The sequence below is a fragment of the Camelus bactrianus genome, chromosome 35, assembly GCF_048773025.1.
Source record: "Camelus bactrianus isolate YW-2024 breed Bactrian camel chromosome 35, ASM4877302v1, whole genome shotgun sequence".
In the NCBI taxonomy this organism is placed as follows: domain Eukaryota; kingdom Metazoa; phylum Chordata; class Mammalia; order Artiodactyla; family Camelidae; genus Camelus; species Camelus bactrianus.
In genome coordinates, this window is record NC_133573.1 from 31,124,995 (window position 1) to 31,151,978 (window position 26,984).

General features: G+C 54.9%; 1 protein-coding gene across 8 annotated transcripts in view; it reads right to left on the reverse strand.

The window, feature by feature from the left end:
- Positions 1 to 1,057: 1,057 nt before the first annotated feature.
- The window catches only part of WDR37 (WD repeat domain 37), a 46,775-nt gene continuing 20,848 nt past the window's right edge, over positions 1,058 to 26,984 (reverse strand). For 2 of the 8 annotated variants that reach the window (XM_074358389.1, XM_074358388.1), the window contains exons 7-15: positions 26,135 to 26,206; positions 22,476 to 22,520; positions 20,760 to 20,836; positions 17,040 to 17,277; positions 15,767 to 15,908; positions 6,539 to 6,673; positions 6,001 to 6,115; positions 5,462 to 5,607; positions 1,058 to 3,429 (exon numbers count right to left, since the gene is read on the reverse strand). In XM_074358389.1, the coding sequence (XP_074214490.1) occupies positions 3,180 to 3,429; positions 5,462 to 5,607; positions 6,001 to 6,115; positions 6,539 to 6,673; positions 15,767 to 15,908; positions 17,040 to 17,277; positions 20,760 to 20,836; positions 22,476 to 22,520; positions 26,135 to 26,206 (1,220 nt within the window). In that variant the 3' untranslated portion in view covers positions 1,058 to 3,179. Of the gene's footprint in view, positions 3,430 to 5,461; positions 5,608 to 5,926; positions 6,116 to 6,538; positions 6,674 to 15,766; positions 15,909 to 17,039; positions 17,278 to 20,759; positions 20,837 to 22,475; positions 22,521 to 26,134; positions 26,207 to 26,984 lie in introns of all 8 variants that reach the window. The other 6 variants (XM_074358390.1, XM_074358392.1, XM_074358391.1 and 3 more) reach the window with 6 other exon arrangements.

Below are 26,984 nucleotides of genomic sequence, written 5' to 3' on the forward strand. Positions count from 1 at the left end.
GCGCAGCCCCCGCCCCGACCCCGCCTACAGCTCTCAGGGCCAAGGCTGCTTAACCTACCTCTGTTTTGGCCCAAAACTGCTAAAAATGTTTTAATAAGCTTAACTTTAAATCCACAGTACTTGCATGACTTCATCTTCAGCTCCCTCCCACAACACGGATGACACACCACAGGCTGCACGTGGACCTGAGGTACGGCTGATCCTTGGAGTGACCTCCTCGACTTCTAATTCATTAAGTAAAACAGAAAACCTACGGATAGTAAGGGAGACACATCTCAGTGGCATTTTGATAAAATCAAAGCAAACAAGTCTTGCCTTCTTGATTCTTCACACTAACATGTTAACTTCTAAATGTAACTGAGAACATAATTACGAAATTTAGACAATAGTCACGTTTCTGAAGCGTAAGGTGAGGAAGTAATTGTGGGGAGTTTCGACCCTTTGGGGACTGAACGCACCCAAGGCCCACGCACCACGGGCAGCGAGCCGTGCTAGTCCAAGCAGGGCCGGTGGTACGTGTGGGCCGGTAGGCAGGGCTCTGGCACCTGCAAAGTCCCCACGACGAGCACGCACCCCACCCGCACGGGTGAGAACGGGCGGCAAGCAGGCCACGGCAGCCCCACTCGCACCTCCCACAGAAAGCCGGCTGACTGTAACTGTGATGGTTCTCAACCTTCAAACAGGCTTGATTACAGGAAGCACAGGACAAGCGTCTCATGAAATTGAGGAACTGGGACAAGTGTCTGTGTCTTGTCGCACTGTTAAATCCCTTCAGAAATTTTTGGGCTGGTGATGCAGCAACAGAGAAGCGGAGCACAGACCGTTTAATTTCAGCATAACAGTTAAAAATAAAAACACAGCTGACCTTCTAAGTCTAACATTAAGCTTTTTCAAGCAGGCAGCACTGCAACTCACCTGTTCTGCTGCTACATTGCAATGATGCCCGGGGGTCACCAACAAAGTTTTACCAAAGCAAAACGTTAAAAAAAAAAAAAAAAAAAAAAAAAGAAAGCAAAATAATAAAGAAGAGACTCCTAGTAACACAACACTTACAGAGTAATTTACGCAACATGGATTTTTAATGAATTTCATATTGCAACGAAGACACTGAACACTTAAAAACAATTACATCGATACAATAAAAACACCTGCTTCTACACACACTTACAAATGCATACGTTCTCCCCAAAGAAACCTGGTTTTCACAGATTTAAGCAACAGAAGATTTACATAGGATTCTTCAGATTCCAAAATATGTACAGGATTTTGACTCTACAGAAACGAATGTGCAGTGGCTGAGAAAGTGTGTTGCCTCGTCCAACAACGTACCTCTCGTGAAATTCTCTATCAACATACGCTTTTCAGTAACCACACGTTTCCTTCTCTCTTTAGAAGAAATTCTGGACACGTCGGCATCATGGACAAACCCACTCCCATTTCCAAACAGCGTTTCAGACGAGATCAACATGGCTGCTCACCACACATGCGCACACACACGCTTGGGCACACGCACACACACACACACACACATCCCTACCCCCGTCTCCCTCGCGGCTCCTGGAAACACCCCTGTGGCCGCCACAGCCGCAGGCCCGCTCCCCAGAAGGCCCAGGCACCAGGGACGGAGGAGGTCGGCCCGCAGAGCGTGCTCATCTGCACAGAACTCAACACCAGCACAGATGTACGTTTAGAAGCTTCCAATTTTTTAATTCTGGTGGAGACCTGGTTCTCAAATCTGGCTGAGCTACTTGTAGACCGTTTCCAACGTTCGTAACAATGATTCTAAGACACTCAGACGTTCGGACCGAAGCAGGAAAGGAGCCCGAGCACGGGGGCAGCAGGGGAGGCACCTGGCCCCGAGCGCAGAGAGCAGGGCCGAGCCGCCTCATCCTCAGACACCGGCCAGGGACACCAGACTCACCAACGACAAGTCCTTGAGCTTTCAAAGTAAAGCTGCTCAAAAACACCTGCTGTGGGTTGCTTACTTTGGTTCTTGCTGGCTCCTCGTTCCCTTCCAGGCTGTGGAAACCAGCTCAGAATCAGCCTAATCACTCAGGGCCGAGGGTCCTGAGCCCAGTGGCGCAGGGCCTGAGCTGGCAGAGCCCCGGGTGAGGCACATCCACACGGAAGCCACCGCCCTCAACCTCAGCTCCGCAGGCTCCGGCCCACGTCTCCATGCACACGGCAGCATGATCCCCCCGCCCTCCTGGCTGGCCTCCGAGGGTCAGCACACGAGACGGGACACGACTCAGACAGTGGTCCCGGGTGTCCTCAGAAGGCAAGGGTGGCGGGCTCACGACAGTGGGGGCACCGAGGGCGTTTGGGTACCAGCCCCGCTGAGGGGGAGCCCTCACCGCCGGCGACATGGGCCATGACTGGCTCCCCCGCCTCCTGAGTGAAACGCCACATCAGGAGGGCGCTAACCAGGCAACAGTGAAACCCGAGGCCCCCAAAGACTTGTTTCGAGGTAGTGCTCAGATATTTGCATTGTTGGCTCTCAAATACCACCAGGGAAGTGAACCCACTTGAAACGTGCAAACCCAAGGTGTAGAAAATAAATAAGGTTTGTTTTCAGGTAGCAGGGCTTTCCAGAAAGGTCAAGTCACATTCAATGGATAAATCTGAAACTTCTAAAAATCGTTTATAACCGCGGCTATAAACTAAAGTGCTTTAAATTTCGCTTAACATCTGAAATCAGTGATTAGAATCATTATATTTTAGATTTGCTAGCATGAGACCTCAGCACGTTGAAATGATTTTCTATAAAAAGAGCAGAAACTTTTCCTTTCAAAAGAAACCATCCTAATGTTGTGAACTCAATATTCTACGCTTTTTCTCAAACTTCTCACATCCAGGTTGACTTCCCAGAACTGTAACAGAACAGAGCAGAGGCCGCGCAGACAGCATGCACTGAGACTCCCCTAGACGCCGCTCCCGCCACCCATCAGCCACCTTCCCGGTATGCAGCAGGCGTGGACCACCGTTCCAGAGATGCAGAGACGCCTTACGCCTCCTGAGGAGTGCACGGTTCCCACTCACGCGAACGCAATGCCCTCCTGTCACCCAACACACCAGTAACTCACAACACGCGGGCAGCGGGAGGGGCTCCGTCCTACCGACCAGCGATGCCCACACACACAGACGACAATGGGGGATGGGAGCACAGCACCCTGTGCGTTTCATGCAGGCTGCACACTGGGGAGGGCGTGCACGTCGCCATCTGGTCCGGCTCCCCAGGACGATGAGGGCCGGCAGTCATGGTCCTCGCCACCAAGGAAGCCGCGCGAGGCGGCGCCCTCACTTGTCCTGCAGCAGCGCGGGGATGTTGATGTTCCAGCCGATGGCTTGCCGGTCAAAGCCGCAGGTGAACAGATTGCACACAGGGTGGTCCTCGCTCCAGGCCGAGCCGCACACCATCCTCCTGTGGCCCTGTCACCAAGCACACGGCAGTCAGTGCAGGACACCCCAGGCTCGACCAAACCAACCATGGCTCCACGCACACGACCCAGTGGAAATGGAAAACAGGAAAGCTGACAGGATTAGTCAAAGTGAGACAAGCGCCCTGAGTGACTGGCTCAGCGAGGAGCTGCTGCTGGAGAAGGGGGCAGAGCTGACGGATTCCAGCACCCAGGGGTCTCCTCTAAGGAAATGGATCAGGTTACTGTCGACAGAAACACACAGACGGTCACTCTGAAATGTTCTAATGAGGAAGTGAGGCCAGATGATATCTGGAGGCAAGCTGAATGGAAGCCACTCAAAGACCTCAATTACCACTTCAACACATAATCAGCTCAGGTAATAAAGGAGCTAGAAAAATACCTTTGGTGCCAAATAAAACAAGGATGAGATAAAGGGCCTTCAAGCAGATTGCTGCACCTTCAGGAACCTCAGGTAAGTATCAAAATGTTGGAAAAAATACTGCAACTATTTGCAAAGCTTATAGTGCATCCACTACCATGTTCCCAGGTACCAGAAGTAGGACTCAGAAAAGCAGACAGAAATTTACCAAGTAAAAGAAACTCTAAAAAGAACCGCACAAAAGGTCCCTCTGCAAACGTTCACACGCGGGTAGCGCCATCTCCACAGCGAGGAACCACAGACACAGAGACCAAGCACTGGCCAGGGTGAAGCCCACGACCAGGCGCAAGGACAAAGAACCCCCATTAAGGGCCTGGAAAGAACAAGGAGTTAACTGCCCGCCATGGCAGTTAAACCAAGGCCCTAACAGCACAACCCGGGGTCAGGGGCCTCGCAGCGGGCAGTGAGGAAGAGACGCAGCCGGGAGCCACACCAGCTCACTGTGCACGCCTCACGGGCTCTGCACTGACGCACGCTGACCCGCCACCTCGCAAGCACCCAGCACGGGCCAGCCTTGCACAAAGCGCACTCCCCCAAGCGAACCCCTCAGCGCCCCGCGCCCAGCCCGCTGGCTGCTGAGCTCAAGCTGGTGCCGCTGTCTTCCTCCAGGCCCGCCACCTGAAGGGCGCCAGGACAAGGTGAACCAGGGAATCCAGCTGTGCTTCTGAGACACTGAGAACCGCATTTATCTCGGACAGGGCTGCCGGTTCAGAATGAAGTGTTGTTATTCTTAAAAATAAGCCTATTTCACCTACTTCAGAGGAGGTTACTCCGAGCACGAGAGGGCCCTACAGTTCCTGCAAAGCTGTGTGTCCACCGGCAGTTAAAACCGAAATCGTCTCCGTGGAGTTAGTACCACCAAGAGCTAAGAACTTCCTCTTTTCTTGAAGACTCTTCCCAAAGCCATGGGGTGACCCAGGTTCAGCCTCCAGGCCGCACGGCCGTGCATGTGATGCACTCAAGACCCCCGAGAGGGAGGGGGGCCCGGGCTGCGACGCCAGCAGTGCCCAGAGCTGCAAAGCCGCCTGCAGAAGCGCTCACACTCTGCGCATCGTGAGTGACCCCCCTGCACGAGCAGCCGTCTGTCACAGCCTTGGGAAGGTAGGGCCACAGGAGGGCCGGCACAGCACTGGGAAGGACGGGCCTCCTGGAGGCTGGAGCCCCCCAGAGAAGGGGTAAGGCTGCGACGGCCGCCAGCCTCCCAACCCACCTCCAAAACCACCCACGGCTGGGAGACTGCTGCGAGGCAGGCCAGGCCCAAATGAGGTGGAGCGGTGCACAAAGGCAAGAGGCAGAGGAGGCTGGGGCGTACCCATGCCGACCGCAGGGTCAGGCACGGCCCCTCAGAAACAAGGGCCTGGCTGAGCCGCACAGCTACCACCAGGAACGCAGGGCAGGCGCGGCCACGTGTGGGCTCACAGCAGAGCGGGGAGGCGCCGCTGCAGCCACCACAGCTCCCCCGCGGCCCACAGGCGCCAAGCCTGGCCTCGCTCTTTGAATCACCCAGGGTCCCAGTCCACCACCATCAGCCCGTCTGACCAGCCCCTGCACTGTACCACCCGCGCAGAACCAAAAGCGACCCCTGACCCACGGGAAAGCGCACCTGAGTGGAGGAGCAGATGCCGTGGAAGGGTGCCTCCTTCCCAAAGAGCTTCCACGCCCCCCGAGCTGCGCCGGCTGCCCCATCACACACCAGCCAGGGAGTGAGCCAAGCTGGCCAGCACTCAGCTCCAGGACGTGGCCGTGAGACTGTGAACAGAGAGCCTGGCTGGTCTCAGGTGAGACCTGAGAACTGGCACTCAGCTCAGCCATCGGAAACACTTCCAACTTTCAACTCTAGGACATCTGGGTACAGGTGAAGTCCTTCCAGTGAAAACCCAGCAACCAAAGACTTAGCAAGAAAAATAACACTGTACAGTCTGTGTTTTCACACTGATTACACGATGACGTGACGTTACTTCAGGCATTTCTGGTTAAACTGAGCATACTGTGAGTGCTATTTAAAATCCTCTTTTGGGGAAGGATTGTGGGGCCCTGAACTCACACCGGGCTGGTAGGGTGTTCCTACCCGTCAGAGACGACCGGGCCCACATCCCAGGCTCTTCCTGCGGCTCCCGTGACGAGATGGGGCACCCGACGTACCTGCCGACTGCTGCGGGGGAGCCGCGCCAGCCGCACGCCCGACATGTCAAACAGCCTGACTTGGCGGTTGTCGTGGGGGAGGGCAATAATTTTCTGGCCGACGCACACGTTGATCCTGCAAAGACAAAAGCCGGTTGTGTACAAACGATGACAGCACAACTTCCTGAGCTTATAGATCGCAACGCAGTAAGATACTTCGTAGCATCCACACTTCAAGGCAAAGCACAGCAGCAAACCACAGGTGCCGCCAGAAAACAGACCGAGTCACCTCCGTTGCTTACATGGTAACACCTGGCCACAAACAGCTCGTTCTTATTCTCAGAAAGCTCAATACACCAACCTGAATTCATCCCTACGTTCCAGTGTTTACAGAATACTGAATTTGCAGTAGAGGATCAATAAAAACTATCTTCCCAGGAGTCGTCTGAAACGCTCTTCCCAAGGCTCCGTCAGGTAACGCTGATTTACAGGAAGCAGACGCCCGCTACACCCACCCTCTTAGGCACCCTCGGGGTCCCATGAGGAGCCGCAGCCTCACCTGTTGATGGCAGAGTCTGTGCGAATGGTCGCGATGGGGGACCGCATGTTCTTTAAATCCCAGACCTTCACAGTGCGGTCATCACTGCCAGAAACAACGTTGTCACCCACAGTGAACACGGCAGAGGTCACGGTACTGTGGGTAAAGGGCATAAATAAGGTCCCGTCCACACCGCGTAACCAACACACTTGTGCTGTCACAGACCCCAGCAGGTGGAGGGAGGCCGGAGCCACCAGGGCCAGGGAGCTGCCGTCTGGCTTCTGCTCTGCTCACGGCTCCACCAGCCTAGCCTGCTCCCCGAGCTCTCCTGCTCCACTCCACCTTCTCCAGCAAAGAGGAGCAAAGAGGAGCCACCACCGAGATGGGCCAGGCTACAGAGAACCTGCCACAATCTCCACATATTTGTGCCTAACAGCAGACAATTAAAAAAAAAATCTACCCCAACTGCAACTTTCAATCAATTTAATCAAAACACTGGAAAAAATTTCACTCCAACAAGAACAATTTTTAAAAAGGGTTTCAACAAACTTGTCTCCAAGGAAGGTTTACAAGTGGCCAAAAGGCCCACGAAAAATGCTCACCACCACTAATCATCAGGGAAATGAATGAGACCAGCTCATGAGTCAGAACAGCCGTCCGCAAAGCGACAAGAGACAGTGAGTGCTGGCAAGAGTGTGAAGAGACGAGCCTCCTGCACTGTTGGTGGGAATGCAAACTGCTGCAGCCACCACGGAAAGCAGTGCAGACTTTCCTCAGAACTTAAAGATGGAGTGACCATGTGACCCAACAGCCCCACTCCTGGGTCTGCACCTAAAGAAAACAAAAACACTAACTCAAAAAGACACCCGCACCCATGGTCACTACAGCATTGCTCTCAACAGCAAGTGACGGACGCAGCCTGTGTGTCCCCCAGCGGATGCGCGGATAGACGACACAGCACGTGTGCAATGGAACATTACTCAGCCAGGAAGAAGGCACCGCTGCCATCCATGCCGGCGTGGACAGGCCCTGAAGACACGTCGTCGAAGCCAAAGGCCATGTGTGCCACCAGGAGCAAGGGGGAGAAGAGGGTGAGCCCGAGGACAACAGAAGATGCGGTGTGGGTGCTCCTTTCCGCCAAGGTCACAGGCGGGCTCCAGGGAAGACGTCTCTGTGGACTGGCCTCAGAAGGTCTGGCCCAGGTAAATCTCCATTACCATTCTGCTGAGTTAATGAAAAAGTCTCCACAAAAGACCATCGAGCCCTATGCTAATGAAGTGCTGAAAGACGTTAGGTTTTCAATAAATCACGTCCTGACAGGCATTGTGGGGCATCAGAGGCAGAAGCTGGCGCAGAGCCGCCGTTCCAGGGCCTCCGACGCGGTCCTCGGGGGGCGGGTGCACCACTGCCGCTCCTGGAGCAGCTCAGCCGCTGCCAAACCATGGCGCCTCATTTGTCTTGTCGCCGGGAGCAGCCAAGTGTGCGCCCCGGCTGCCGGCGTGCCCGCCCCACCGCACACCACTGCCCGGCCTGGAACATTCCACTCCCTCTGCGGCCCATCAGCGAAGGCCCCAGCTAACGCTCCTCATCAGGACCAGCAGCTGCCGGCCCAGCCACGCGGGACACGGGGCTGTTTTGCATGACAATCTGCCGAAATTTCATGGCTAAGGAAACAACCAGATGATGTGGAGATAGCCGTCTGGGAAACGCCGAGGCGGTGGGCTTCTCTGGCCCCGTGTAGGGCCCTGGCTGCAGGGCTCCCAACGAGCCACAGTAACACTGTCACCCCCAAAGAACAGACCAGACGAGCAAGACTCCAGGAGCAGGGCCCAGGCCTTAGCATCACCACCAGAAAACCAGCTCCAAAGAACCGTTCACCATTTTGTTTAGGCTTCTTTGTTTTGTTTTTGAGCAAAAGAGAACGGCAGAGTTGTGTGTAGGCCGTTCTCCTTCAAAGCCACAGCAGCAGGAAGAGCCGCAGGCTGGGTTTCAGGACGCTGTTGAGGGGATGTCCGCCCCACCCCTGGGGCAGCCCCCCCCGAGCCCTGCGGCAGCCCCGAAGACCACTCTTCCAGTGTGTAACCCACCCACGCGGAAGTGAGAGGGGCACAAAATGAGCTTTTCTCATTAGATACAAGGAAATATAAGACAAAACAGCTGTAAGACCAGTTCAGCATAGATGTGTAGCACAAGCTGCTACACACCCAGTGTTAACTCTCTTCACTGGAGTGTGAGCCTTTCTGTAGGGTAGAAAGAAGCCCTCTGCCCAGCAAACTAGTAGATCCAAAAACTGACGAGAGGCTGAAGACAAAAACAGTGATAAGTATGAAGGCGCTATTTTACGTCACTTTCGATTCTTTCCCCCAGAAGCACTGGCTCAGCTTCCAGCCCTTCAGTGTGAAGTGTCGTTGGCATGTCTGGCAGTGGCCTCATTCACGCCTCAATAAACGACACTGAAATACAACAGAAGTTTGTGCTTAAAAAAAAAGTCTTCGTGAACCTTCGCAGGGACTCAGCCACCTGTGAAGGGAGACCTGGGAAGGCCCAGAGCGCCTCTCGTGCCCACACCACCCGCAGGGGAAACCCGCTGGGCCCAGGGTCAGACCCCACGGCCCCTCCCGACCACCTTTCTCTGAGCTGCGTGCTCAAGGCACAGAAGCTGGCCTCACAGACACAGGCCATCTCAGGCAGACACCCTGAGAGCAGGTGCTCTCCCTCCACGAGGGTCCTCAGATTTAGCAACTCATCAGCCCGGGTCTCAAGACCTCAGACACCCAAGAAACAGAAGACTCATCTCCAAATGAAACAATTCTCAACAGCCCTTAAAGGATAGCTCCCAAACAGCAGACCCTACAGGAAAAACACTCAAAGGAAAAATCAAATCTGTATCACAGGTTCTTCTTCAACATAAAACCCAGCTGCTCCTGGAGGAGGAGGCCCTGCTCCCCGGGGGCCCCTCCCTCCTCAGGATCAGCAGAGAAATCCCAACTGCACCATTGCTCACCAAGCCAGACCTGCTGCGCCCAGGCCCGCGTCCCCTGAGTGCGTCGGGTGTGCGGAGACACACACATGCCTGGCGCCCAGGCAACGAGCCCCTGAGAAGTGACCCGGGCTGCACGGACCGCAACACGTATGCAGACGTGCAGGCTCCCGTACGTGTGAAAGGAAGCATGGCTGATCTCTGCGAACACAGACGGGCCCGTGGCATCAGTAGCCAGCTTCCCACAGCAGTTTGTATACCTTGCCCAGATGGAGGGGTGAGGGCACAGGACGAACCCGTGGTTCCCCAGGGAGGCAGGGACGGCTACTGACAGCAGACCCAGCCTTGGGGAGTGCAGTGTCACCAGCACAGCCACCTACCCTTGTCATCTCCTCGTCCACCCCAGGGCATCGGCGCCTGTGCAGAAGTCACACACGGTGTGTAGTCACCCGAGGGCTGACTCTGGGTCCCGAGAGATGCCCACGGCGTGGGAGGACCAGGCGCCAGGCGAGACATACAGGAGAGCTGCCCAGCCTAGGGAGCACAGGTGCCCCTTCCCCAGATCCAGGGCAGCCGTGACTGCACAGGGAGGGAAGTAACTGCAAAATCCTGCGACAGGAAAACCCTTTCCTCAACCTGTTACGCTCTGGTCAAGATACAATCCTCAAGCTAAGGTCCAGGTACGGGAACACAAGACTCAGTGAAGCCACAGGACTGCAGGCCCCGTGTGCAGGCAGGGGGCCTGGGGAGCCTGCAGCCAAAAGAGGGAAATGTGTCAGCAGCCAGCGCAGCCCGTGGACGGAGCCCCACCGTCAGCTCAGCCCCCACCACAGCGACGGCACTCGTGGGAAGCAGCACAACCTGCTACACCCAGGCCGTGCTCCAGGCTCGGCTGCACAGCTGAGCACAGGCACCTGCTGCCTCCGGTACCTGCCGCTCTAGCGTCCAGGGAAACAAAACTAAAGCATGGGAACTGCAGCGGCCCACGTGGCCCTGAGACACCCTGTCACCTGGACGAGCCACGGTCATCAGACTAGATGGGTGACAACCCTCGGTCCCGCGTCCTCCAGACTAAGTGCTGCCCTCCGCTCCACGTACTCCTGGTTTGTTCTGTCTCGTGTACTGGTCTTGTCTCTCCAAGGAGACCAAGGTTACTCAGGCACCCAGACCACGTTCACAACCTCTTCCTTCACAGGGTCCCACACACACTCCTCAGACGTGCGCGCGTGACTCTAACTCGGAAAGCAGAGGAAACTCCTACAGCCGCTGCACTCGGGACTTTCTGCACGGGAATGGACCCGGGGTGTCCACGCAGGGTTGGTTTTAATGCTGTGTCAGTTAAACATTAGGAGCAATGAGACTGAAGAGGATCTGGTAACAAAGAAAAAGAGAAAACATGAGGCCCCAGCACAAACGGCACAAAGCGACCATGGGGTCGTGGGAAAACAAGCGCACCCAATGCGCCCGGAGCGGAGGCGCGGAGCCCAGGGCACAGCACGCAGGCGCGGACGCGCACCCAAGGCTGCGGAGGCCCGCAGAGCCCCCGTGTGCCCACGGCGGCCCTGAGGACGCAGGGAAGCCCCACGGCGACTAGGCCCGGGCATGGACGCCTCACCGCTGTCTCCCCAGACCCGGCTCCGCCTCAGGCAGCTGCTCCCACGCTCAGCACTGAGTCCCCCGGCCGGTTCTCCAATCCCCGAGCCGGGTCCAGACGTGCCTCTGAAGCGATGCGCCGGAACCAGCCAGGCGGGTGCTGGTCTGTGCCCTGTCCGGGTCCCCTCGTGAAAGAGAGGAGGGGTCTACACTCACTGACCTCCCTGAAGTCCTTGTTTTTGTTAGTTACTATCAGCCCTTCTCCAACGGGGACTTCCATAAAAGGGTAAGTGGAGCGCTACTTAGTCTCCTCGGACTCCACCAGCTGCGGCCAAGGGGGGCGGGCAGAGCAGCCCCTGCCGCCGACACAGAGAGAACCCCGAGACCTCCCCGCGCCACGCTCATGCCTCCTCACCACTTCCATGACCACAAGACAGACATCGCTCATGCACACCAGGAGAACTCCCAGAAACACACCCTACACCACCTCTGCTGCCGTCCAGGTCTCTACGAATCTGAGCAGAGTCTCCAGGCTACCGGAGCTGAGAAAACCTGAAACGGGGCAATTTACTGGGACTTCGCACGGCCAGCCTTGGTGTGACGGCAGCCTCAGATGTCAACCGTCCATCACCAGGAACACAAGTCTCTACACTTTCCCGAGTGAAACTGTTCTCGACCCATCTAACTGAAGAGAAACAGAAGAAGACTCCCAGGCGGGGGGATGAGGATAAGGTTCAAGTTCTACAGCCGCTGCAATGGCCCAGGGCCCCTCCCTCCCCAGCAGTGACTTCCACGAGGGGCACGTCTGGAGCCTGCTCCAGGCCCTGGAGGAAGCCGCACAGCAGGACACTCATTTCTCTCGTGCTTGAGACCAGCAGGAGGAGTGACCGCTCTCCAGCCAGAGCAGGTGCGCCCACAGCCGGCCCCTCCCCCCACAAGCTGTGTTGCTGACTGAGCACAGAACTCAGTACTTAAATGGAACCACCACCCAGTTAAAAATGTCATGCTGTCAGAACACTTCTTCTCTTGAAAACCGTAGAGAAAACCGTCAACAGCGCAGCACGAAATTCAAAGCTACGCTCACCCTGGTAAGCACACGATCTAGAATTCAGTGCTCAGCACTAATTATCTCCTCTGGGAATGTGGCAATAAACACATACAAAAGTGTTCTAACTTTAAAGCAGCGTTATAATCTCCAGCTTTCTTTTTTTTTTTGGTTAGATGTGGTGCCTCGTCTTCCCTAAAAGAAAGCGCTCAAGTTCCCACTTGGGAGATAAAAGTTACAATCGTGGAAAGAATCAAAGCAGAAAGGAAAACACTTTGCATTCTTAGACACCCCCCGCGTTGAGCTGTCTCCAGCCGGTGCCAATGCCAGAGCTCACGCGCACGTGTCAACACTGTCAGCTGGGCACAGGCTGCAGTCATTGGCCACCCACAGGGGAAGCTTAATGACCAGTGACTGCCTCAACTGTCAGGCCCTTTTTATAGCAACTGAAACAAAACAAAACTGAAAACGGCAGGGTGAGGACTCCAGGAAGCTCCGCAGGAGGCAGTGGTGCTGGGAGGAGGGTCTGAGCCTTCTGTTCGAGGACAGTGTCATGGGGGTCTCTCAAAGGGCAGGCGCGGCTTTAACCCAAGAACAGATCTCGCTGCAGTAAGAGCTGCTGGCCGAAACGTCTCTGCATCCGCAGCCGACATGGCCAGAGCCCAGCCCCACCAAGAGAGCACCATACACACTGTCCCCGCCAAGACGTCTTGAAGGCGCTCACTTCCAGAGTTACACTGTCAGGTGGAAAACACATGCATCTATAAGGATTCAGCTCATTCTGGATAAAAAGCACTGGGTTTCAATTCCTGCTCCTGACACGGACAGAGATATATAAGAAATAAACTGCCAACAGATGAATTCCTGTAACATTCCCAAGTTTTCCAATTAAACATTTCTATTACTTCCAAGAACAGTGCTCACTGTTAAGTTCTCACTCCCGCTACTAGGAAAACAGTTTGCTGAGTAAGATACGTAAAATGACGCTTTTCATGTAAACTGGTTCTCCTTGGGCCACTAGCAGGTCAAGTAACCCAGCCGCCCACTGAGTGAATCTACTGTGTTAAACTCCTAACAAAATGAGGAGATTCCATGACACAAAGGGAAAATAAATGTGTCACATCAAAAAAGAAAAGGGCTTATTTGTCTTTTTAAAAAATTTTCAATGAAAAAAAAAAAAAACCAGAGCCCCACCAAGGAGCTCTTACCTCCTCCCAGCAAAAACAATGCAGCGCAAACCTCCAGGGCACCCGTCGGGCTACGGATTCCATCTCACGGTGAAAGGCCACACCGCAAACTTACTTTTCAAGGTGCAGAACCCACGTGGAAGTCCAAGGGTAACAGAAAGAGAAAACAAAAAGGGAGGAAGAATCTTGCTCCCAGAGAAACAGGGTTACAGAACTAAGCCATCTATGCTGAAGCCACGTCCTCCCCCGAAAAACCCAACACAGAAAACTCAAATTTCCTGGAGAGTCAAGAGACTCACACACATTAGAAAAGATGTAAGAGTCTAGCATTTACTCAAGTCTGTACTGAGTCCCTAAAAAATAGAAATACGCCCTAAGAGAAGCTTTTCCAAAGTGTGTTTCACACCATGTTAACGTATTTTTAAGAAACACTGTCTCTGTTTTAGCAATGGCCCACTAAAAGCATGCCATGGGGAATTTTCAGGGCAACACCAACAAGCAAAGAACAGCGAAGCTCCTGAGAACAGCACATCTGAGTGCCACCTTCAACCTTCAGAAAAGAATCAAGTTAAAAGGATCAAGAAAACATCCCTGAAAAATGCAGTCATCTCCCAGCCCAGGAGCGAGCTCCGGAGAGGACAGGCTCTGTGCCCAAGGCTGAATGAGGGCAGGACTGAGCACAGGGCACCTGGCATCCCCGAAAGCGTGGGGAAGCAGGAGATTGCCAAGCACCGTGGGTGAGGGGCAGCCCCGCCTCTGCTCTCCTTCTGGAAAGAGGCCCTCGTGGGCTCATGCGTCTGGTTCTGCTGCTGGGGGCCTCTGCGAGGGTACACAATTACGCCCATGTGCAAAGGGGCTGCATTCCATGGGTCTCCATGGTCACATGGCTCGACCCCAGATGACCACGCCCAACCCTAGGAGGCAACACTGACAAGGAAGAGCCCAGGGCGGAAACCCTGCACAAAGTCTCTCAGACACCCATGTGTTTCCAGAGGCTGACTGCTGACCTAATGCGGGAAGGCTGCCTAGAAAGGGCCAGCGCGGCCTGCAGCCCCCACTGCTGACCAGGCGGCATGAGCCTCTGTGCAGCCTGCGGGGCCCAGTGCGGCCGTGACTGGGAACGCCGCCCCCGCCAGGCCCCGCCAACTCCCACAGGCATAAAAGAAGGCGGGGCTTCCCCTTGATACCGCAGGAAACTAGTGCCGAAGAGAGAACGTTCTGAGACTCATTTCTGTATCAACACACCAACACAACACGCTAGTTCATCCTAACACGAGTAAGAGAAGACCTGTAAACGCCGAGTAAGAGCGGCGCTTCATGTGCATTCCACTCTCACCCCCAGGTCACCCGTCCTCGGGGTGACGGCGCACACCAGCCTGAACCGATGTCTTGGGGGGTCCGGGGGGAAAGGCCCTGGGCCGGACACGGCGCCCTGTCCACTCTGAGCCGCTCCTGCTCCCACCAGAGACCATCCCACTGGAACATTCGGACCCGGTCACTTTTTCGTGATTACCTCTAAAGCAGCCACCATTTCACACAACCACCGGCCACAAAGCTAGGCCACAAATTAAACAGGTATTTGAACATGACGCCTCCCCGTGGCAGGACGAGCGGCAGCTGCAGCCAGATCTCGGGGCCCAGGGCCACCATCTCCACCTCAACTGTCTTTCAGCCTCCCGCTTCCTGAGGAACCCTGCCCTGGCCTCCTGTCAAACGTGCATTAATTCTGAACATGAGACCTAAAGCTCAGCCCTGAAGTTGACCAGCAGAAGATGAAACAGAGGGAACGGAGCTGAGCTCACGCTCCCGAGAGGGGGAGCACCTGAAGAGATGGCTGCGGGAGGGACACAGGGACACCGGAGGGGCAGCTGCCGGGACCGGACACGCCCAGGAGGTGTGACGGGACAGGAGTCCTGCCTTGCAGGCCCGATGGGGCCGGGGGCGAAGGGAGGTCTGTGGGCTGTACAGACGGCCGCATCGCTCACTGGGAAGGTCAGACGGGGAGGAACAGGTTCATGGAAAGAAAGAGCTCTGTTAGGACACGGCCTTGCCCGAGGAGCCACCGAACAGCCGGCAGTGGGGGCTGCCGGGACAAGGGTCAGTGTCTGTGTGTCTCCTCTCAGAAGGAGCAGCCTCTAAGCTCGTGTACCACCAGCACTGGACAAGAGCGACCCCGCAGGGCTCTGAGCTGCTCCGGTGTCACCTCCCTGAGTGACGTCTGCCCCCAGCCCCTCCTGTCCCACCGGTTCTGGAGGGATCATCAGGTACTCCTCTCGGTCTCTAAAATTCCCTCAAATCTCCAAAACTGAGCTAAAGGTTTTGGGAAAGAACAGCCACTGGGTAAAACAGCAGAGTTGGAAATTAACGCTGAAATTTAAAGCTAGCACTGAACTTTAACATCCACCCACAAAACTGCTTCACGAACAGCTGAACAACTGACTCACTCTGTGTGGCCCTGGAAAACATTCACGGAGTGGATGGAAGGATCCCTGAAGTCCCACAGACGGAAAGTCGTGTCACGGGAGGAGGTCACCACCAGCCGCTGGGTAGGGTGCGTGCAGCAGTGCGTCAGCTCCTGGTCGTGCCCTGCGATGAAGACGACGGGGCAGGCGGTCACAGTAAGGCCTTCAGCACACGGTCCCACCACCCTGCTCCCAGAGAAGTGACCCTGAGGGTCGCAGAGGAGCCCACCTCCCCTTGGAGGTCCTGAAGGAGCAGGACACAGGTGAGGGGACCCACTCCTGACCCCGACAGTCAGAGGTCTGGCAAGTCTCCAACAGGCTGAGTGTGCAAACAAATTAATTCTTAACTCCTCAATCCAGAGCAAGCTCTGATGAGACGTCAGTAAAGCACAATCTTTGTCGCTCACTGAGGAAGTGCACTTCCTGATAGACGTGCAAACATGCCTGAGGCGGGCAGAACTCTAAAACGGCCCAGAGACGCTCACCCCGAGTCCATGCCCTCTATACCTTTCCTTGTGTTTGAGCAGAGCCTGCAGTGAGACAGCACCCTGGTAATCTTGGTAATTTGTGAGGCAAAATGGATGCTGCAGATTTAACCAAGATCTAGCTAGTAAGGCCCCTAAATCAATGGCTTTGAGTGAATCAAAGGAAAGCTTGTCCTGGGTGGGCCTGACCTAATCAGGTGGGCCCTTTAAAGGGTCAGGGCAGAGATGCTCTCCTGCTGGCCTGGAAAAAAGCCCACAGCATGTGCTGAAATGCCCAGGGGGGCCACGAGGGGCTGAGGGCAGCCCGTGGACGCTAAGAACCGTCCCCAGCTGACAACCGGCAGGAAAACAAGATCTGAGTCGGGGCCACAAGGAGAGGGATCCTCCCGCCAGTCCTCAGGTGAGGGCTCAGCCCCGCCGACATCACTCACCCACGAGACCCTGAGAAGAGGGCCAGCAAGCAGGCGCCCAGAAGTCCTGGCTCAGGGACCGTAACGTCATAAAGTCATGTTATTTTAAGACACTAAGTCTGTGGAACTTTGTTACAAAGAAAACTGATGCACCAACCGTATGTCAAATATCCAGATGCCACATGTATCTACATGCAGTTAAACCCCCAAAGATAAAACAGATTTACATGCCCACAGTTCTATTAACTAGAAAGGGTCTCTGAGAATGAGAAACAGTCCAGACCAGGAGGGACGCGTGAGGTAAGACACAGATGCGCACCTGGGTGGAAAGCACTCTGGGAGACACAAGCGTCCGAGTACCTGTCAGCGAGTGAACGAGCTCGGATGTCTCCACGTCGTATAGGTTCGCCGACCGGTCCCAGGAGGCCGTCACCGCCTGCTTCCCCCCGACCAGCCAGTCGGCGGCTATGACTACTCCCTGGTGGCTCTTGAGAGACGTGAGCGGTGCCCGGACGGTGGGGCAGTCACTGGGCACGTCCGCATCCGCCTCAGGCTCGTCCTTGTCGGAGCAGTCCACTTCGTCCTCACCGCACACCTGCTGCCGGGGAGAGCAGACAGGCCCGCTGGGATCTTGGGGGATCCAGGCACCAGACACAGCCTGACTGCTGCCATCTTCCCAGGACTTAATCACCACCATGACCAATACACTGAGTGGTGCTCAGTGACCGCTTACCAACTTCACAACCATCTACTTGGCTAAAACCCAGGGCCAAACAGAGGAAGAAAAGAATGAAGGCAGCTATGACACCAAAAAAGCCACAGTTCATTTCCACTAACCAAACACATAGGGAAATAAAATCATTTTCAACATTTTAAGTTTCCATCACAGATGAGTACAAATACAAAACAACTGAAAGTCAGTAACTTATCACAATCAAACAGAGGAACATTCCACTTCTCAGGAGCCTGTTTAAAACTCACTTAGAATTCTGCTGCTGTATCAACAGACATGAGAGAGTCCACTTTACTTTCCTAAGTTACCAATAAAGTCTTTCACCCAAAGCTGAGGATAAAATAAAAACCTAACAGTCACCTAGGCTTCCAGTCTCTAAGAAAATATGTTTATTCATTCAATAAATACTTAGGCGGTGCTTACACAGCACCAGACCAAATGCTGGTCACACTGCAGAGATGGGGAGACGGCCGCTGTCCCACACGTCCACGTGGAACAAAGTGCAGGCCGGTGATGGGGGGGGCACTGCGGCCGGGAGAGACAGAGCTCATATGCTAGCACAGAGGCCAGACCACACCCGTGGGCATGCGTGTGCACAGAGACACACACAACAGTGTGGAAACACACGCCACAGGTACACACACACACACACACACACACACACAGAAGCCAAGGAGCAGGTGACAGTGCATGCTGGGGGCCACGTGGGGGACTTGACCAGCGAGGCCCAGCAGCACAGGGACACACAGCTGACCAAGACGTGTGTCCAGGGAGGGAAGGTCTGGAGTCACACAGGAAGAGCCCTGACACGGGGCCTAGGGGGCCACAGGGTGGAGGGCTGGCGTGGTTTAAGGATGGCTGCCAGGTCTGAGTGCTGCAGGAGGGAGGGGAGTCTGTGGAAAGGAAGGGCCATGAGGCAGCCACTGGGGGTGTGGGCTGCCCTGCACAGACCACTCCACATCCGGGGAGGGGACAGAAAAAGCTGCACGTAACCAGGGGTGCGAATCTCCTCCAGGGAGAGGAGAGCTCATCACCCACGGGAACGTTAGGCAGAAATGACTGTGTCAAGTTCTGTACAGCAAGTCGCTACAAAGGACCCGCTCTGCGAGATCCAGCCAAGGGTGGGGCAGGGGGAGGAGGCACGGGGTAAGGGAAGCAGGAGCGTCCAGCAGGGCTGGGGCAGGAAGAGCGCACCAAGGATGGCGGGCCGGCAGAGGGCCCACTCTGGTCGTGGAGAGGAGAGACTGGACAAACAGCCAGACTTGAGTCAGGGACCTGGCCCAGAGGCGATGGCAGCCAGGTCACAGGACCCTCCCCTTCGGCTGAGCTCTGACGGGAAGGCCTGTCTGGGTGGGGAGGGACAACAGTTCAGCAGAAACTCCTGAAAGGAACGCCACGGCCCGGGGCTTTCCTTCGGACTGGACTGGTCCCTGGCCCCCGGACGGGCAGGGAGGTCTGGATGGCTCTGCCAGCAAGTGCAGAAGAGGAGTGCCAGGTGGGCCACAGCTCCTGCGCACCCAACCCCAGCGGGGGATGCTCCGCAGAGGGGGACGAAAGTGGATCGCAGCACCACTGAGGAACCAGGATCAGCAAGGGTGGAAGCAGAGGCCGGAGAAGGGGACAAGTTGAAGGTAACCTCAAACTTCCTGACAGTGTCACCGCTGCCCCCAGACCACAGCCTGACCCTAACGGGCTCATCGCTGAGCACTCTGAAGGAGGCAAGTGACAAGTGGCAGCAACGCAGCGCCATCCTCAGAGGAGAAGCTGCAGGGCTCTGACGCGTCCCTAACTCAGGCCGGGACCCCCAGGGACTCCCAAACCCTGAGGCAGCAACTATCAAGCCAAAAGAGTCCCTGCACTCAGTGCAAGCAAAATCCTAAAGAAAATAAAGCCAACTTTACATTCTAAGTAGGCCATTACGTTTTTTTAATCTAAGTACTGTACGTAATTTTCCCTCTGACAAAATTAGTATTTTTAAAATTTTATTTGGGAAAAAAAATACATACAAGGTTAACTCATTTTCTAAACTTTCTAAGCATTAACCCTCACCCTCATCTCTGCCCTCTCCTCCCTCAGTGCTCACGTGTCTGTGGTGGACACGTGCATTAAGCAGAGCACATGACAGTTTGGTCACTTCACATGGGGAAAAACTGTTATGACGGAATGTGTAATACAATCAATCAGAAACGAATTGTTAATACCTCAACTAAAGAAATCTCAGGGAGAGGATATAGCTCAGAGGCAGCGTGTGTGCCCAGCATGCACGAGGTCCTGGGTTCAATTCCTAGTGCTTCCATTTAAAATAAATAAATGTAATTACTCCTCTCCCCACAAAAAAACAAGCAAAAAAAAATTTTTTAATTAAAAAAACTCATTCTTATTCATCACTGGAATGTATTAACTACTTAGTCTGTCTCCAAATAGAACAATGTTTAACAGGTCTTTAAAAAAGCAAAGAAATACTCAAAGGCAGAAATACCAAAACTAGAATATTACCACCACTTCTAATACTCATGAAACTCCTGCTTGACTACATAAACGCCGTCCGCGCTCTGCCTGGCGGCCCGCGTCCACCTGGAAGGAGGTGCGGGAGGGCTGGCTGTGCGGACTCCAGCAAGAGCCGCCCTGGGCAGAGAGTCGGGGACGGGGTCGCCCAGACGGATCACTGAGACCCCGCGTGGCCACCCACGGAGGCACTGGGCTGCCGTACCCGTACCCAACGTTCGGCCATGGACGCCCCCTCAGCAGGCAACACCTCCCGTTACCAACGTCAAAAGTGTCCCGACACAAAGGCGGCGTCACACACGCCACTGTCTCACATGGCTCATCTCGTGTGAAAGTTAGACAAGCCATCTGAAGTCAAACACGTAGAAAATTAAGCAACACAACCGAACCATCAAACTTAGAAGAACTAACGTGAGCAAGTACATGCGTGGGAAGTGGGTGAAGGCAAACACGTCAGGCAGACAGGGCTGGGCCTTCTCAGGCACGGCTCCGGCCTGCGAGGGCCGCAGAACAAAGTGCCAGGCAGTGCGGGACTGGGGGCAGCACCCTCCTCCCTGCAGGGGGGGCTGTGCCGGAGCCCCTTCCCGTGTGGACGCCCCTTCCCATGCGGACGCCCATCCTGGATCAGGGCCCCACCAGACCCTGGTGACTCCCGGAGAAGCCCATCTCCAGACGCAGCCGCACTGGGGCTTAAGGCTTCACGCCATGAATTTGGGTGGGGGGGGGGACGACACATTCAGTCCATAACAGTTATTTTAAGTTTGTCCTAAAACTTACAAGCATCCAGAACCCACCAACACACCCCAGGCCAAGTCTTCAGGGTAAGGAAGTGTGCTGCTTACACTAGTGTCGGCCACGGGCTGAGGCGTCGGCAGCTGGACCGCGTATCTCCAGACATGAGCAGTCTGATCTCCAGAAGCTGCAGAGAGAAACCGGGGAATTACCACCAGGTGCAGACATGCAGGTGCTGAGCTCCGTGCCTTGGTGTCAGCCCTCCCTAGCGAGACCTGACCGTCACCTAAACAGCCACTCCTGAGACTGCGTGTGCCACTGAGAACAGCAGCAGTGCACAGAACCACCCGCCCTTCATTTTAGGGTACAAAGCTGTGCAGGCTCAGAGAATATCTACACATAGTAGATTTTATCCTCCATCTTCATAACCTACAAAAACTGACAGCCTGGGACACCACCACACACACTTCCCGCCCACTCAAACTGGACGCACTTCACAGCCGTGCACCGGGCCCTCACACGCCCCAGCCAAGCCGGAGAGGCAGTGCTGGGGCCTGGGAAAGGCAGAGGGTGGCGGAGGGGCACAGACAGGATGCCCCAACTCCCCTCACAAGAGGGGAACCGAACTCCACCTTCTCAGCAAAGTGGCGGGTGGTGGCACATGTCTGGCGGCATCAAAGGAACCTACTGCCTGACTCTCCCATCTCCCTCCAGATCAGCGTCCTATCCAAACCCCCATCCAGCGCTGCCCTCCCCAGACCACGACTTTCTGGGTCATTTCCAACAGCAGCTTCCTGACATGTCTCTTGATTCCATCCCCTCTCCAACCTCCAGCTGTCACTGGTCTCCCTCCACTTTCTCACCATAGACGGTCAACTTACCAAGGCTCCAACTCCTCGCCTGCTCCACCTGCCCACTGCTCATCCAGGTAGCAACAAGACACCATGGCCGAGGCCTGTTAAAACTGGGCTCGCAAACTGACCTTCCAGCCTGATTCACTTGCGTGTAAGAGTGCCCAGTCAGCCTCAATTCTGTCCTCTATCCCAGGGTCAGCAAACCTGGCCCACGGGCCGGACCCAGGCCGCTGCCCGCCCAGTAAACATAAACAAGGGTCACTGCCCGGACCACGTCCAGTCATCCGCGCCGTCTCTGGGCTTCCACAGAAACAGAGCTGAGCAACTGTGACCCAGACCATGTGGCCCTCAGGATGAAAATACCTACTTCTGTTCCTCTACAGAAAAGCTTGCCCACCTCTGGCCTAGACAGACACATCCTTCAAGACTACCATCCGTGTCCACAGAACATCCGGGGCGCACAGGCGTCAGGCAACTTCACAGGGAAACCCCTCAACACGACAATGAAATGTTTCTAAAACCACCACGTAAAATTCAGAAAGAACGAGCTACCACAGCTCTCTCTGGGAGAGCTCCTCAGAAAGGAGTGAACATGCCGGCTCTGCAGAGCACTGGGGCTCAGGGCTGCTGATTTCCTCACTTCTGAACTGACAGGGCGTCACAGAACTGGGCACGTCGCCGAGACGCGTCCCGCCGGAGCACGGAGAACGGGCGGCGGTGACAGGCTTCGTGAAGACGTCGAGGAAGACGCAATCGAGTCCCTTCTCACCCTGAAGTCCAGCCCACCTAACCTACAATCCATGCTGGTTCAGAAGAGCACTCCTCGCTGTATTTTTCCTTATTTACTTCTCGTGTAATTTGTAAAATACCTACTAACGACTAACTTCTGTGAAAGGCCTGGGTAAGAAAGGAACGATGACTGTTGTCTAAGACCAGCAAGTGACTGTTCGATAAAGAAACAAATCAGCATACCAGTAAGAGCCAGCTGCTCCGACGGGTGAAACTTTATCGAATTTACTGCAAAATAAAATTACAGAAACAAGTTTAAAAACGTATAATCAATATTCCTTACAACTATAGCATATACTGCAAAGTTAAATTTTAAAACTTTAGAACTATAATATTGATAGTCCAATATTGTATCTTTGCATTCAAACTATGAATCAATGTGCAAGTTAGAAAGAACAGAGATACAATATAAGAAAACCAAACCTGAGCTACCAAACTGCTCAAGAGTGGGACACACAGAAAAGAATGTTAATAACTGACTTTTTTTACACATAGGGGAGTCGTCTAGGGTTGAAAGCAGACCAGGACGAAAAAAGAGAATATAACTCTAATAGGCAGAGGCAGGTCACAATGGGGGACACCACAAGCCCGCCTCCCTCCTTCCCAGCGTCCAGACACCCAGTCTGCTCCGCTCCAGCAGAGCTGGGGACTCAGAGAAGGCAGACCCCGCCGGCTCCGGGACGGACAGCTCGGGACGGCTAGGGACCAGGTGAGGACAGTTGAGATGCGCTCCCGGGCTCCGCTCCAGATGCAGGAATCTTCTGGGGAGGCTCTGCTTTTCTGCATAACCAGCAAGAACCAGGAGGGTGGTGCCCGAGCCACGGCCCCTGCCCCGTGAGGTGAACAGAGGGCAGCCCAAGGACTCGGAGTCCAAACCCCAGCCCCGCCACGACACTGTCTGGGGACAGACCGGTCCTGTGCCCTCCTGCCTGCCACGCTCTCCTCGGGCAGACGACGGGGCTCAGGATGGGCAGAGGCCCCGCCTCGTCAGCAGCTCCCGCCACCCAACACAGGGCCGACCCAGCGCACACAGGCGGCCCCCGACACAGAGCGGACGGGGAGCGTCACCAAACCGCAGCGACTGCCCTGGGCTAAGACCCCTCCAGCTACGCCATTAGACTTGCATTTCTCTAAGAAACTGGAAAGCCAAGGCGGTGCTCTTTCACTACCACCACCTACAAGTAGCTGGGCTGGTGGGGCCTGCGACGCCTGAAGAACGGTCAGCCAAGAAAAACCGCTCCGAATAAACTACGACCACACTGCTGCCAAACGGCAGGACTGCTCCCAGCTCCAAGGGCGACTTTCACTACTCGGCGTCCACGTGAACTCCGCACACTCGTAACGACGGTGGGAGTCTCGGCAGCGCCTGCTCACGGGCTCCCCAAGGTGTAGGTGAAGGGTGCAGGGCGAGCCCAGCGACCGCCAACAGCACGGCCGGTTTATCCCGGGAACTGTTTCCACCCATGGGGCAGGACACAGGCTGCCTACGCCTGGCAGGTAGGGCCGGAGGCCCATGCAGGGGCAGTGAGGCTGCGGAGCCGACACCCAGCAGGTCAGGCTCGCCCACAGCACCAGCAGCACCTACTTTAAAGACACGGCTGACCTGATGTCCAGCAGCCATGTGTGGAGCAGGAGAGGGTGCCAGAGACAGCAGTTCTTGGCCACGAGCCCCAGAGACACGCCGTCTCTCGATCGCATGACTAACAGGCACGGGAGTTGCGATCTGAGAGAAGGAGGCAGCAGAGGAGACAGGACCACCCGGCCAGATGCACCTGTCAGGCCCAGGGGAGCTGCGAACCTCGGCACTTCCTCTCCTGGGGCAGAGGGGCCAGTCAACAGGTGGGCGTCCTGTCCGGGGATCCAAGAGGGACAAGGCAGGCAATGGACAGTCAAACCATCTTCAGTGCACTGCACTGATTGGACCCCAGGGGCTCAGGCTCCCCTCATCACAGGAGCCTCGGTCATGGTCAGAGCGCTGCCGACTGGAAGAGCAAAAGCAGGCGCACGGCAACACCAGCCTGGTGCCGAGGCAGCTTTCCTCTGCTCTCCTGGAACTCCTCCAAACGCAGCATGAGTCCCGAAGGAAATATGCACAAAGCCACAGTGAATGATACACAAGAATGAGAAGAGACACCCAGAAAACACTGGGGTCCGCAGGTGACCGACTGGACATGAGGAGGGACATCTATAGACTGCCAAGGCCCACAGAATGCCTAACATAATTCTTTCTAAAAAAGACCTACAAAACAGAAGTCCTACAGTCTACAAGAGAAAAACATCCAATCACCCGAGAAGGACCAAGAGTCAAGAGAGCATTCGATTTTTACTCTTTCCTGAAAACTATAAAAAATAGGTCAACAGAACACCGCCTTCAACTTCCAAATAAAAGTACCTCCTATACAGAAAACTATATTCAGACAAACAACCAATCGAGTGTAAGGGTAAAATACACTTTTCCAGCACGTGAAGTCTCAAAAGCCGTCCTCTAAGACACCTTTAATAAGGAAGCCACGGAAGACAGGCTTCCCTAGAGGAGGAGGAGGAACAGGGCCCAGAAGAGGGAGGAGGAAACGGACGAAAGCCCAGGGGATACGGAAGGCCTGGGTGCCAACAGGTCAGAGGGAAGAGGGATGAAGGCTCAGGGAGGGGCCGAGGGTGACAGCAAAGGGACCCACACCGCTGAGCCCACTCACGTGCAGGGACGCCCCACGTCGGGCAGACAGGTACAGAACGAGGCCAAAGAAAAAGGCCACCACTCCTCTCAGAAAACAAAACTGAGGACTGGAGGACGGCAGGTGCACGGTGGGCCGGGAGCCACGCAGAGCAGCCACGGTCAGGTGAAACCCACACACCCACGGAAATGAGTCGTGCTGGGACTGCCGGGCGGGACAGGCTCCGGGAGAACGGGGGCAGCAAGTGAGTAAACCCTCACGCTCCCTCAGAGCCACCTCTTCCTCTAAAACTCAAAAGGTTAGGAGTAAGACAGATGCTGCTTTGGGAAGTGAAGATGGAGAGTGAGGAGGGGTGAGGCAGGAGGCTGCTGTTCACTTTGACACAGGCTGCCTAATTCTTTCTTAATTTGGAGGCTACGTATACATATTAACTTTTTTAGTATTTTTGAAGAGTACATTTGAAGTGAGGAAGCAGAGACAGTCCACGCCACTCACTCAACAAAGTCTGGTGTTGTAGCCACTCCAGGCACCAGCAGCCCCCCAGACACGGGCCTGGGGAGACGTCTGTGTGGGAAAGGGAGGAGCTGGTTCACGTGCTGCAGGACCAGAAAGAGGAGAGTGGACAACAGGGTGCCTGACGGAGTGGCGTCCCAGGAGAAGGAGAAGCCTGGGTCCATGGCCCCAGCGGGACACGAGGCATCTCCTCCCCTCCACCAAGGGACCAAGATGGGCCCACAAGCCCAGGTCTGTGGGGGGCACCCTGCGCCCCCTGCAGAGGCAAGGGCGAGGCAGTAGCTGCGAGGGGTGAGCAAGCAGTGGGTGGGCAGCGTCACAGACAGACTGGAGACAGCGCTCCAGCTGGAAGGAGCCGGGGCGCCGGGAGGAGCGAGGGAGGCCTACGCACTGGTGCCGCAGGAGGAGCCACTGCGCTCGGCCGGCAAGGAGCCCAGGGCCGACAGCACCCCGCGCAGGCCCGACACACACGCCACACTGGATTTGTTAACAACAGCGCACGCGTCCCAGCTCCAAACCAAGTACATGTGGCTTTCTCTCCACCCAGCACTCTGGACAGCACTGCCCAGGAAGCTGAGATGCCCCTTCATGAGGCTCACACAGCTAGAGGCCAAGACCCGTCCGTCAGAGAGGATGCCCAGCAGTTCGGATGCTCACCTGACCCCACGTGGCCCGTGTACTTGGCGAGGCTCCGTCCCGTCTCTATGCTCCAAAGCAGAGCTGTGTGATCTGCAAGATCGAAACAAACACGAGTGAGCTGTTGCCGATTTTATGGTCTTTTTAACAAAAAAGTAAGAGAAAACCCTAACACTGGTAAGTTACATTACCACTAATTCCTCTTGCAATTCTGCTCTGACTACTCTGTAACTCAACTGATCAAAAAAACGTTTCCAAGAGGATGGGAGAAGCTGGTGACCTGCCCGAGGCCAGGGGACAGGCCAGTGAAATCTGGGGACCTGACTCCTACACACTGTGGCACTGCCTGCACCAGGCTTGCGACTTAGGTCACAGGGTCACCCACATCAAGGGCTCATTATTATGTTGAAATATTGAGACTTTTCAGAACATCAGGCAATATTCAAATCAAGCAGCATCCAAATCCTGCTATAAATTATTGGAGATAACGTATGTTCCTTTGGATTTGACTTCTTTGGGCATAATAATGAAAAGATAAAGGAGACTTGAGAGAAGCCTGAAAAATGCTGCCAACTATCCAAGTGAGATTTCAGAAACAACAGAAAAGGGTCTTTGTATCCTTTTTTACCTGTAATTTCCAAAATAATCTGGGATGCTCACATACGACCATATTTTTTAAAAAAGAAAGAACTCTTCATCACTCTACGTTAGTATTTCCTATTTCCACCTTAAAACGCAGAATCTAGTGAGTAACTTCTCACAAGCTGGTGAAATCATTTTTAACAAGTGAGCACCATTTTTCATTTTAGCAATTTTCTTCTCAAGGGTTAGTTACTAGGTTATGCACCTCAAATAGCTTTCAAAAAACACA